Genomic DNA, 13,184 nt, shown 5'->3' on the forward strand with positions numbered 1-13,184 from the left:
CCAATGGAAGATCCTCATCAGTTTTTAGCTGAATTCTTGCAAATCTGTGACACAGTCAAGACTAATGGGGTTGACCCTGAAGTCTATAGACTGATGCTATTCCCTTTTGCTGTAAGAGACAGAGCTAGAATATGGTTGGACTCTCAACCTAAAGAAAGCCTGGACTCATGGGAAAAGCTAGTCAATGCCTTCTTGGCAAAGTTCTTTCCACCACAAAGATGGAGTAAGCTTAGAGTGGAAGTCCAAACCTTCAGACAGAAGGATGGAGAATCCCTCTATGAAGCTTGGGAAAGATACAAACAATTAATCAGAAAATGTCCTTCTGACATGCTTTCTGAATGGAGCATCATAGGTATTTTCTATGATGGTCTCTCTGAACTATCTAAGATGTCCTTGGATAGCTCTGCAGGAGGATCTCTTCATCTGAAGAAGACGCCTACTGAAGCTCAAGAACTGATTGAAATGGTTGCAAATAACCAATTCATGTACACTTCTGAAAGAAATCCTGTGAACAATGGGACTAGTCAGAAGAAAGGAGTTCTTGAGATTGACACTCTGAATGCCATTTTGGCCCAGAATAAAATATTGACTCAACAAGTCAATTTGATTTCTCAAAGTCTGTCTGGAATGCAAAATGCACCAAACAGTACTAAGGAAGCTTCATCTGAGGAAGAAGCTTATGATCCTGAGAACCCTTCCATGGAAGAGGTAAATTACCTAGGAGAACCCTATGGTAACACCTATAATTCTTCATGGAGAAATCACCCAAATCTTTCATGGAAGAATCACGAGAGACCTCAACAAGGTTTCAATAACAATGGTGGAAGAAACAGGTTTAACAATGGCAAGCCTTTTCCATCATCTTCTCAGCAACAGACAGAGAGCTCTAAGCAGAATAATTCTGACTTAGCAACCATGGTCTCTGATCTGATCAAAACCACTCAAAGTTTCATGACTGAAACTAGATCTTCCATTAGGAATTTGGAAGGACAAGTGGGTCAGCTGAGCAAGAAAATTACTGAACTTCCTCCAAGCACTCTCCCAAGTAACACTGAAGAAAATCCAAAAGGAGAGTGCAAAGCCATAAACATGGCCGAATTCTGGGAGGAAGAAGAGGCAGTGAACGCCACTGAGGAAGGCCTCACTGGACGTCCACTGGCCTCTAATGAGTTCCCCAATGAGGAACCTTGGGAATCTGAGGCTCAGACTGAGACCATAGAGATTCCCTTGGACTTGCTACTGCCTTTCATGAGCTCTGATGAGTATTCTTCCTCTGAAGAGGATGAGTATGTCACTGAAGAGCAAGTTGCTAAATACCTTGGAGCAATCATGAAGCTAAATGACAAGTTATTTGGAAATGAGACTTGGGAAGATGAACCTCCCTTGCTCACCAAAGAACTGGATGACTTGTCTAGGCAGAAACTGCCTCAAAAGAGGCAGGATCCTGGGAAGTTTTCTATACCTTGTACCATAGGCACCATGACCTTCAAGAAGGCCTTGTGTGACTTAGGGTCAAGTGTAAACCTCATGCCCCTCTCTGTAATGGAGAAATTAGGGATCTTTGAGGTGCAAGCTGCAAAAATCTCACTAGAAATGGCAGACAACTCAAGAAAACAAGCCCATGGACTTGTAGAGGATGTTCTGGTTAAGGTTGAAAACCATTACATTCCTACTGATTTCATAGTCCTAGAGACTGGGAAGTGCATGGATGAATCCATCATCCTTGGCAGACCATTCCTAGCCACAGCAAAGGCTGTGATTGATGTTGATAGAGGAGAGTTGATCATTCAAGTGAATGAAGAATCCATGGTGTTTAAGGCCCAAGGATATCCCTCTATCATCATGGAGAAGAAGCATGAAGAGCTTCTCTCAAAACAGAGCCAAGCAGAGCCCCCACAGTCAAACTCTAAGTTTGGTGTTGGGAGGCCACAACCAAAATCTAAGTTTGGTGTTGAAACCCCACATTCAAACTCTAAGTTTGGTGTTGGGAGGTTTCAACAAGGTTCTGAGTGTTTCTGAGGCTCCATGGGAGTCCTCTGTCAAGCTAATGACACTAAAGAAGCGCTTGTTGGGAGGCAACCCAATGTTTTATAATTAATTATTTTCTTTTGTTATTTTATCTTTTTTGTAGGTTGATGATCATAAGAAGTCACAAAAACAATGAAAAAAGCAAAAACAAAATGAAAAACAGGAAGAAAAACAGCACACCCTGGAGGAAGATGCTGCTGGCGTTCAAACGCCAGTCAGCCTAGCAGTTGGGCGTTTAACGCCCAGTCTGGCACCTTTCTGGGCGTTTAACGCCAGAAAAGGGCACCAGACTGGCGTTAAACGCCAGTAAAGGGCAACAACCTGGCGTTAAACACCAGGAATGGGCACCAGCCTGGCGTTTAACGCCAGAAATGGGTCAAAACGTGGATTTTGATGCCATTTGGTGCAGGGATGACTTTTCCTTGACACTACAGGATCTGTGGACCCCACAGGACCCTACCATCACTCTCTCTCTTCTTCCCCCATTCACCAATCACCTCAACACCTCTTCCCCAAAAACCCCTCACCTATCAAATCCCATCTTTCTCTTCACCACTCACATCCATCCTTCATAAAACCCCACCAACCTCACCCTTCAAATTCAAACCACTTTCCTCCCAAACCCACCCTCAAATGGCCGAACATTTACCCCCCTCTCTCCTATAAATACCCTTCTTCAACCCTTCATTTTCACACAACCTAAAGACCACTTCTTCCCCCTTTGGCCGAACACACTACCCTCCCCCTCTTCCTCATTTCTTCTTCTTCTACTCCTTTCTTTCTTCTTTTGCTCGAGGACGAGCAAACATTTTAAGTTTGGTGTGGTACAAGCGTTGCTTTTTCGTTTTTCCATAACCATTATGGCACCAAAGGCCGGAGAAACCTCTAAAAAGAGGAAAGGGAAAGCAAAAGCTTCCACCTCCGAGTCATGGGAGATGGATAGATTCCTCTCAAAGGTGCATCAAGACCACTTCTATGAAGTTGTGGCCTTGAAGAAGGTGATCCCCGAAGTCCCCTTTTTACTCAAAAAGGGTGAATATCCGGAGATCCGCCATGAGATCCAAAGAAGAGGTTGGGAAGTTCTCACCAACCCCATTCAACAAGTTGGAATCTTGATGGTTCAAGAGTTCTATGCCAATGCATGGATCACAAAGAACCATGACCAAAGTGTGAACCCGAATCCAAAGAATTATCTTACTATGGTTCGGGGGAAATACTTGGATTTTAGTCCGGAGAGTGTGAGGGTGGCGTTCAACTTGCCTATGATGCAAGGAGATGAGCATCCTTACACTAGAAGGGTCAACTTTGATCAAAGGTTGGACCAAGTCCTCACAGTCATATGTGAAGAGGGCGCACAATGGAGGCAAGACTCAAGAGGAAAGCCGGTTCAATTGAGAAGGCATGACCTCAAGCCCGTGGCTAGAGGATGATTAGAGTTCATACAACGCTCAATCATTCCCACTAGCAACCGGTCCGAAGTTACCATAGACCGGGCCATCATGATCCATAGCATCATGATTGGAGAGGAAATAGAGGTTCATGAGGTTATAGCTCAAGAACTCTATAAAGTGGCAGACAAGACCTCCACTGTGGCAAGGTTAGCCTTTCCTCACCTCATTTGTCACCTCTGTTATTCAGTTGGAGTTGACATAGAAGGAGATATCCCCATTGATGAGGACAAGCCCATCACCAAGAAAAGGATGGAATACACAAGAGACCCCTCTCATCAAGAAATCCCTGAGATTCCTCAAGGGATGAATTTTCCTCCACAAAACTATTGGGAGCAACTGAACACCTCCCTAGGAGAATTAAGTTCCAACATGGGACAACTAAGGGTGGAGCATCAAGAACACTCCATTCTCCTCCATGAAATTAGAGAAGATCAAAGAATCATGAGGGAGGAGCAACAAAGGCAAGGAAGAGACATTGAGGAGCTCAAGCACTCCATAGGACCTTCAAAAGCAAGGAAGAGCCGCCATCACTAAGGTGGACCCATTCCTTGATTTCCTTGTTCTTTATTCCTTTGTTTTTCGAATTTTATGCTTTATGTTATCCATGTTTGTGTCTCATGATCATTAGTGTCTTAGTATCTATGCCTTAAAGTTATGAATGTCCTATGAATCCATCACCTTTCTTGAATAAAAATGTGCTTAATTGAAAAAGGAAGAATTGCATGAATTTTGAATTTTATAATAGTTTAATTATTTTGATGTGGTGGCAATATTTTGTTCTCTGAATGTATGTGTAAACAGTGCATATGTATCTTGAATTTGTGGTTCATGAATGTTGGCTCTTGAAAGAATGATGAAAAAGGAGACATGTTACTGAGGATCTGAAAAATCAATAAAATGATTCTTGAAGCAAGAAAAAGCTATTCAAAAAAAAAAAAAAAAAAGGAGAAAAAAACCGAAAAAAAAAAAAATCGAAAAAAAAAAAGAAAGAAAAGAAAGAAAAAGAAAAGAAATAAAGTTGTGATCCAAGGCAAATAAGAGTGTGCTTAAGAACCCTGGACACCTCTAATTGGGGACTTTAGCAAAGCTGAGTCACAATCTGAAAAGGTTCACCCAATTATGTGTCTGTGGCATGTATGTATCCGGTGGTAATACTGGAAGACAGAGTGCTTTGGGCCACAGCCAAGACTCAATAAATAGCTATGTTCAAGAATCATCATACTTTACTAGGAGAATCATTAACACTATCTGGACTCTGAGTTCCTAAAGAAGCCAACCATTCTGAATTTCAAGGGATAGATTGAGATGCCAAAACTGTTCAGAGACAGAAGGTTAAAAGCCCCGCTCATCTAATTAATACTGATCTTCACAGATGTTTTTGGAATTCATTGCATATTCTCTTCTTTTGATCTTATTTGATTTTCAGTTGCTTGAGGACAAGCAACAATTTAAGTTTGGTGTTGTGATGAGCGGATAATTTGTATACTTTTTGGCATTGTTTTTAGTATGTTTTGATATCTTTTAGTTAGATTTTAGTACATTTTTATTAGTTTTTATTTAAAATTCACTTTTCTGGACTTTACTATGAGTTTGTGTGTTTTTCTGTGATTTCAGGTATTTTCTGGCTGAAATTGAGGGACCTGAGCAAAAATCTGATTCAGAGACCAAAAAGGACTGCAGATGCTGTTGGATTCTGACCTCCCTGCACTCGAAGTGGATTTTCTGGAGCTACAGAAGCCCAATTGGCGCGCTCTCAACGGCGTTGGAAAGTAGACATCCAGGGCTTTCCAGCAATATATAATAGTCCATACTTTGTCCAAGATTTGATGGCCCAAACCCGCGAAGCAATCCGGCCTCAGGAATTCCAGCGTTAAACGCCGGAACAGGAATAAAAGTTGGAGTTAAACGCCCAAACTGGCATGGGAGCTGGCGTTTAACTCTAGAAAAGGTCTCTACACGAATTTCCTTGATTGCTCAGCCCAAGCACACACCAAGTCGGCCCGGAAGTGGATTTTTATGTCATTTACTCATTTCTGTACACCTTAGGTTACTAGTTTACTATTAATAGGACCTTTTACTATTGTATTAGTAGACTTTGGTAGCTATCTTCACTTTTATGCTATCTTAGATCTTTGGGAGGCTGGCCATTCGGCCATGCCTGGACCTTATGCTTATGTATTTTCAACGGTGGAGTTTCTACACACCATAGATTAAGGGTGTGAAGCTCTGCTGTACCTCGAGTATTAATGCAATTACTATTGTTCTTCTATTCAATTCCGCTTGTTCTTTTACCAAGATATCACTTGTTCTTCAACATGATGATGGTGATGATTGACGCCCATCACCACTCTCACCTATGAACAAGGTGACTGACAACCATTCTTGTTCTACAAGCATTCGAGGCTTAGTGAATATCTCTTGGATTCTTCGGAGTCTTCGTGGTATAGGCAGGACCTGATGGCAGCATTCAAGAGAATCCGGAAGGTCTAACCTTGTCTGTGGTGTTCTGAGTAGGATTCAATGATTGAATGACTGTGACGTGCTTCAAACCCTGAGGGCGGGGCGTTAGTGATAACGCAAAAGAATCACTGGATTCTATTCCGCGCCTGATTGAGAACCGACAGATGAATTCCGCTATGCCATGACAGGACATATGCAATCGCTTTCACTGAGAGGATGGGAGGTAGCTGCTGACAACAGTGAGACCCTACACGAGCTTGCCATGGAAAGGAGTAAGAAGGATTGGATGAAGGCTGTAGGAAAGCAGAGAGACGGAAGGGAAGGCATCTTCATACACTTGTCTGAAGCTCTTACACCAATGATATACATAAGTATCACTATCTTTATCTTTTATGTTATTTTCGTTCATCATCATCATATACATTTGAGTTTGCCTGACTAAGATTTACAAGATGACCATAGCTTGCTTCAATACTAACAATCTCCGTGGGATCGACCCTTACTCACGTAAGGTTTATTACTTGGACGACCCAGTGCACTTGCTGGTTAGTTGTGCGAAGTTGTGTAATGCCATGGTATTGAGCGCACCAAGTTTTTGGAGCCATTACCAGGGATTATGAGAGTTGTGAAAAAGTATAGTTCACAATTTCGCCGACCAACTATGTATGTGATGAAGTAGATCAAGAATGGAGTGTAGTAGTTCATGTGAAACCACGAGACTTGTATGACATGGGAGGAGAGAATGAAGAAGTTGAAGCTACTTTTTCTCCACAGCCCGGGTTGAACATGTCAGCAGCAGGTGACATTAGTGATTTACAGTTGACAAGGGATGATGATATAGAAGACCCAACAGAAGATGTTTCTGATAACATCGATCATGTGGCATAGTGAAAATATGGCAAAACATGTACATCATTCATAGAATATCTGTGTGTGTCTAATAATTTTAACAGTGTTTTATGATATACGCAGTTTGCTGGTAACATTAGTATCTGTGTTTTCGTCTTTGAATTAAGTTTTCATTTCAAGTTAATTTTCATAAATACACCAGTTCCTTATTTTTTCCAACGATTTTTTGCTTTTCAAAGTTAGTTGTCAATTCTTTGTTGTTCTCATCATCATTGTTATTGTTCTTAACCTCTAATAAAGAAAATTATGACATCGAGTAAATTATCTTGAATTACAGTATTATTATCATTGACAAATATAGTTAATATAAAATGGTGTTGTAACAGGATAAATGAAAACGGAGGATTTTTCATCATGCTGTGCAGGCACAACATTCGCTAACGAAATGGCTATGGCCTCTCCATTCTCTTCATTGGAACATGCAATAACGGTTGCCAGAGATATATGGTCACGTAAGTTGAATGTTAGGTCTTGGTTGGAGGCTAAATCAGGACGATCTTGTTCTAATGAATACTTGGAAACGGCGAACGAAGCTACTGTACAGGTCTGTTCATTAGCCGTACCCTTAAACACTTGAGTTAAACATTATTTGAATGATAAGTATTTTAAGTTGCTATATGCTTACAACATTTAACCAGTGATAGTTGTTACGTTCATGCTAAAATTTTTTAGGAACTTCATGAATGGGGATTAAGATACGAGAAAAAATTTGGCTATGTTTTTGTGATATTTGTAGCTGGTAGGACATCTGAAGACATATTTGCTGAATTAAAGGTTGGAAATAAATTGCTAGCACAGAAAGTGAATTACAGAGACACAATATGCTTTATAAAATAGACCATCAACTATACATTTTATTATGGTGCATATGCGCTTTAATAACTCGCATGGTGTTGAGTTGGAGATTGCTTCAAAAGAGGAATTGAAGTATATAGAACGTGCTATTAGAGAGCTTCTTTCCAAGAAATCTGTCCAAACTACCGACGAAGGAGACGGTAATAGTTAATTTTGTATTTGTTAATTTTGAAAGTCCTCTTTCCATAATTTCGTAATTTTTTTCCTTAATAACTAGAATGACTTGGAAGTTATCATTATATTTTAATTAAGTAGATTTATATGTTGTTGGTTGCATGTTCATATATTCAGTGTCAGCTGAATACTCAGGCGAAATAGTTGCTGACACTCTAGATGGAGCAGACACTGATTCAGAAGACGATTTAGATGCTATTTCCAGAAGAAGACAATGAAACTTTAAACACCCAACATAGAGAAGATGCTGTACATGCTGCAAAAAGGGGTTTCGATATGAACAAGTTGCCATGGTTTGGAGATGACTTATCAGATTCCTTATTACGTCACTGTAGCGCTTTTTTGACAGAGTATTTCTGGCCAGGTCAATACGATGTTGATGAGAAATTTTGACTCAAAACTTGTTTGTCTACTCTAGTAATTCCGATTTTTATGCTCCATTGAACTTTGTTCTGAGTATATGAATTCGGACGTTCACTTAATTTTTATGTTACCAGTTATGGTTAAATACAAACTTAAAATGGCTGATACAACAAGAGAAAACCTGATTCGTAAATTCGTTTTTAGTTATTCATGTATAAATATTTTTTTAATAACTGAATTATTTTTTATGTAACACAAAATTAAAAATTTATTTAATGCATTAATTAAGTTGCAGTATTTGAAACATGTTTTTTCATTAAAAAAATAGCGAGGACTAGAATAGTTATAAGAAGGCAATAATGTTTATACAAAAAAAATTCAAGTTAAAAATAATATTGCAGCGGTTGGAAAAAAACTGCTCCAAAACGAATATCAATGTATTCAACAACTGGACATTTAGCAAGGGTTACAGAAAAACCACTGCAACATGAGATTATTTAGCAGCGTCCCCTGAAACCGTCACAAGAACAGCTGCAAAATAAGCTCATTTGGGCCACAAGAACCGCTGGCAGATTCTATTTAGCAGCAGTGCTAAGTAACCACCGCTATCTGCCGGTTTTCTTGTAGTGTTTACTCTACCAATTATACAATATTTATATTATGCAACGAGAATAGAAGTCAGTGGTTAATCCAACAGCAGGAAAAAAAAACTTTCGTAATCACATTTTAGAATACTCGTTTTGCGTTTGCTTGTTATTATTTTAGAATAGATAAAAGCTTTACAAAAGCGGCAATTATTCATTTGATAATTCTGTTGCATTCCTACTGCATGAACATTGTAAAGAATAAAACTTACAAACAAAAAAGGTAAATTACACGGTAAGACACGTTATTCATCATCAAAGAACAGAATGATTAGCCTTTTACACTTATACAAAGTCTATTTATTGAGATTATAAAACTGAAACCCTTTAATAATGCAAAATCTATTTACTACCATGAACTGTTTTCCCAACATTTTGTTTTTCAGCCACACAAAAAGTTCATATTATCTAATTGTCAAGTTTCACTAAAGTCATTCCAAATCAAAGTCTTGTTCCTGAAGCTCACCAATGACCTCATTCCTCATCCTCATCCACATTTTCAGAGCTTCTTGCTCAAACTTCTTGTCCTGTAGCTGTTTCTGGTAATTCAATGCATCCTTATCCGTCTCAATAGTCCCTTTAGGACCAATGGTTGTTCCAATCATTCCACCCTTTGCAATGAACTCCTGCATTGCTTCCTCATCTCCGGGGTATGGGAACTGTCGGTACTCATACAAGTGGGCTAGTTCCCACTCTTCTTTTGGTCGCGGCTTCAGCGTCCACCACCCCAGTGGCGATGTCTCGTTGTATAGCCACACTGCACCTGCAATTGCGTAGGTGCAAAGCAAAGCCTTACCGATTTGTTTCCAGAAGTAATAGTTCTCCTTTCCTAACCCAATTTTCTTTAGGAAGTTTTGAGCATAGTATAGACCTGCATTTAAAAACAGTAAAGAAACCCAATCAAACTTCAATAAATAGATGAAATAAAGCTCCTTCCAGACTGATTCAAGTGGTTGGGTGAGTCATATAAATAATAAATTAAAAAACTAAATAATAAACTGATTTGGCTCAAACTAGATTAACTAGTCTTAAGTGCATTCTAGTTATTGGTGATGCAATTTGTAAACTAAAAAGAAAATAACAAAAAGGCTCTAAGATTCTTGTGTGAAACATTTCATCGAACAGCTTGTGTGCAAGGTTGGATACTATGATAAATGGTCTGCTGAAATTGAAATGGTACTACAATACGTGAGATCCAATAATACAATTTTTGTGTTGCTAGAAAAGCTACCTGTTTTGGGTTCCTGTGCCTGAAATCGCTTACGAACCATTTAGAAGCTAAGACTTCAACAAATGGGAATGAATCGCTGTTAATCGTGTCTCTGCCAAATGTAGTGGGAACGGGGAGTTTGCAACTCTTTATAAAGTTAAACAAACAAAAATTAACTAAAATTACAAATTAAAAAGTAATAATTACATCACTATTACATGAAAATTTAGTCAAATCATTTAAATTATTTAACAATTTCACCTATTAACTTCACGTGAAATTAACAATACTTAAATTTTCACCTTTAATTCAAAAATTAAAAAATTTAGTTGTTCTAATTATGAGCTACCTAACATAATATTAAAATTTAAAAATATATAATATTAGTAAATTAATTGTTAAATAAAGATAATTGAATTGTTTTCCTTAATATTCACTTGATGATTAAATTGATTTAACAATGGGATCAAATTGATTGAAACAACTTTATTCTCATGTTAGCGTGCCTTATAAAATAGATTAGCCACTGACAGAGAAATAAATAGCCTTAATATTGTTAAGATTCTAAGTTTCTAACATGTTAAATTTTAGTTTAAGATTCAATTAATTCTTAATTATATATCTAGTTTAATCAAATTATTAGATTATTGAATTATTGGTTTAGTCAATAAATCATTCTACAAAAATAAAAAATATAAAATAATCAATAGAACCTATATAAACATGGACAAACAATAACACTATAAGGAGATTGAATAATTGTATTTGAGTTTTAAACTTAAAAACTATGAATAGATCTTCAACCATTTGTATACTATTCAAAAAAATAAGGAACACACGATCACTTAAATATCCAACTATCTACTAAGTGCTAACAACAGGTTTCTTACCAGCTTTTTTTTTTTTAAAGTCAATGAAATTTTATTAATAGAAATAGAATGAGGTGTCTACATTACAAGGACTGAAATAAGTAAAAGGGAATCTCTCAAAAAGTTATATGAATAGACCAAATTTAACGTAAAAAAAAAGTGAAACAGTGGTAAGAACAACTAAGGGGGAGAGTGACGAAGAAGGTCTCGCATTTCTCAGACTAGCTTCGTCGCCGAGGCTACTACTTCCATTGGGTTGCAGCGTGTGCCCTCATAGAATTAGCTATTTCGTTCCTTCCAAATCAACCAAAGGGTTACAACGATCTGTTGCAGCAACGAGTCACCTCTTGTTCTACCATGCCCTCGAACTAACACTAACCACCATAAACTGAATTCAATAACCTCTGAGTTAGGTAAGCACTAGTTGAGTTGAGATTGTCCCCAGATTTCTTGTATTTCTCTGCATTTAATTAAGCAATGGAGCTGGATTTTCTCTGTTTCATGACAGCAAGGCCAGATTCCACTAATGGACGGGAATCAGTGATGGAGAAGGGAGGAGACTGGTAGAGGTTCATGGCAGGCTTTCCAAAGGAAGATTTGGATTTTGTGGGGGACTGAGAGCTTCCATAGGGATGTCCAAAGGTCCCTTAGATGCAGATTTGGATGGCCAAGCTCCAAGGGCTCGTGGAAAAAGTTGTAGGCAATCTGGTATCCTACAGCGACACTGTAAGCGTTTGATCTGTGCAAAGCCCATTTAATTTTATCACTATCACCTTTAATCGGAACTGATAAAATTCTACTACTAATGCCTTCGGTAAAAACTTGTTGAATCATATTTGTGTTCCACTGGCCGTTTGAAGTAATTAGATCTTTAACCCAGAAAATTGTTGGATATGTAGCTTGATGAGCTGATTGTGGAGGGACAGTGAAAGGATAGGGAGGTGGAAGCCACGAGTCTTCAAAGATTCTGATTTCTGAGCATGTGCCAACGCTCCAAGAGAGCCCCTTCTCAACCACTTTGCGCCCCTCTAGCAAGCTGCGCCACCCCCATGAAGGTGTGTTTCCGGTCTCGGCTTTTAATGTATTGCAGTATCGATAATACTTTCCTTTTAAAATTCTAGATAGGAGTGAACTTGGTTGTGTTGTTATTCACCAAAACTGCTTCCCCAGTAAGGCTAGATTCTGCGCCTTAAGGTCCTTGATCCCTAGTCCCCCTTCTTTCTTAGGTCTTGTCATAGTATTCCAGCTGATCCATACCATTTTCCTCTCTGTACCTCGTTGTCCCCATCAGTATTGAGAGAGCATGCTATGAATTTCTGAGATGAGTGTGTCTGGGAGCTTAAAACAGGACAGTGTATATATAGGGACTGCTTCTCCTATTGCCTTGAGTAAGGTGTGTCGACCTCCTGCTGACAGTAGCTTTCTTTTCCAGCCTAGAATATGCTTCCTAATCTTATCCTTAATGAGGCTGAAGGTAGCTTTTTTCGATTTATTAACAATAGAAGGAAGGCCCAAATATTTGTCTGTAACCCCAATGTGGTTAATATTTAAAGCCGCTACCCATTGATTTATGAGTAAATCCGGAGTGTTATGACTGAAGAAGACTGACGATTTGTTGAGATTCACTTTTTGTCCACTAAAGCCCTTATATGTATGTAAGAGTTCCAAAATATTCTCGCATAAGATTGTAGAAGCCTTGCAAAATAGGATCGAATCATCTGCAAACAGTAGGTGGTTGACTCTGGGGCACCTCTTTGACACTTGAATACCTTGAATTAAATTGTTTTGTTCTGCCTTGTGTAGCAAGAAGGAGAGACCTTCTACAATAAGAAAAGATATGGGGATAGGGGGTCTCCTTGACGGAGACCTCTATTTGGTTTAAAGAAACCATGGGGTTGACCTTCCACAACGACAGAATAAGAAACAGTTGTGACTAACTCCTGAATCCAAGCAATCAGAGTACCATCAAATCCTAGCTTAGTTAACATGAACCAAAGAAAGTGTCATTCCACCCTATCATAAGCCTTGCTCATATCTAATTTCACAGCCATTTCAGTCTCCAGCCCTTGCCTCTTATTTTTAAGATAATGCATATATTCATGTGTGATTAAAATATTATCCGAGATCAAGCGGTCTTTAATAAAAGCACTCTGGTTAAGGCTTACCAAATTTTTCATCAAATCTTGAAGTCTAAAAACCAGAATCTTAGAGATAATTTTAT

General features: G+C 38.6%; 1 protein-coding gene and 1 non-coding gene across 2 annotated transcripts; both read right to left on the reverse strand.

The window, feature by feature from the left end:
• Window positions 1–225: 225 nt before the first annotated feature.
• LOC130955587 (small nucleolar RNA R71) lies at window positions 226–333 on the reverse strand. The gene has a single exon (XR_009076812.1). It is a non-coding gene; the product is annotated as a small nucleolar RNA R71 (small nucleolar RNA).
• Window positions 334–9,054: 8,721 nt separating this feature from the next.
• On the reverse strand, window positions 9,055–10,217 carry LOC130942867 (uncharacterized). The gene is made up of 2 exons (XM_057871037.1): window positions 10,116–10,217; window positions 9,055–9,755 (listed from the first exon to the last, which is right to left on the reverse strand). The coding sequence occupies exons 1-2, from the start codon at window positions 10,153–10,155 to the stop codon at window positions 9,316–9,318; spliced, it is 480 nt and encodes a 159-aa protein (XP_057727020.1). The 5' UTR covers window positions 10,156–10,217; the 3' UTR covers window positions 9,055–9,315.
• Window positions 10,218–13,184: the final 2,967 nt, after the last annotated feature.

The sequence above is a fragment of the Arachis stenosperma genome, chromosome 1 (genome assembly GCF_014773155.1).
Source record: "Arachis stenosperma cultivar V10309 chromosome 1, arast.V10309.gnm1.PFL2, whole genome shotgun sequence".
Taxonomy (NCBI): domain Eukaryota; kingdom Viridiplantae; phylum Streptophyta; class Magnoliopsida; order Fabales; family Fabaceae; genus Arachis; species Arachis stenosperma.

Bases quoted from the DNA above. Each gene is read 5' to 3' on its own strand.
- LOC130942867 (XM_057871037.1), bottom strand. From the start codon at position 10,155: ATGGTTCGTAAGCGATTTCAGGCACAGGAACCCAAAACAG. The intron at 9,756-10,115 runs GTAGCTTTTCTA...TTTTAAATGCAG, and splicing joins GGCACAGGAACCCAAAACAG to GTCTATACTATGCTCAAAAC.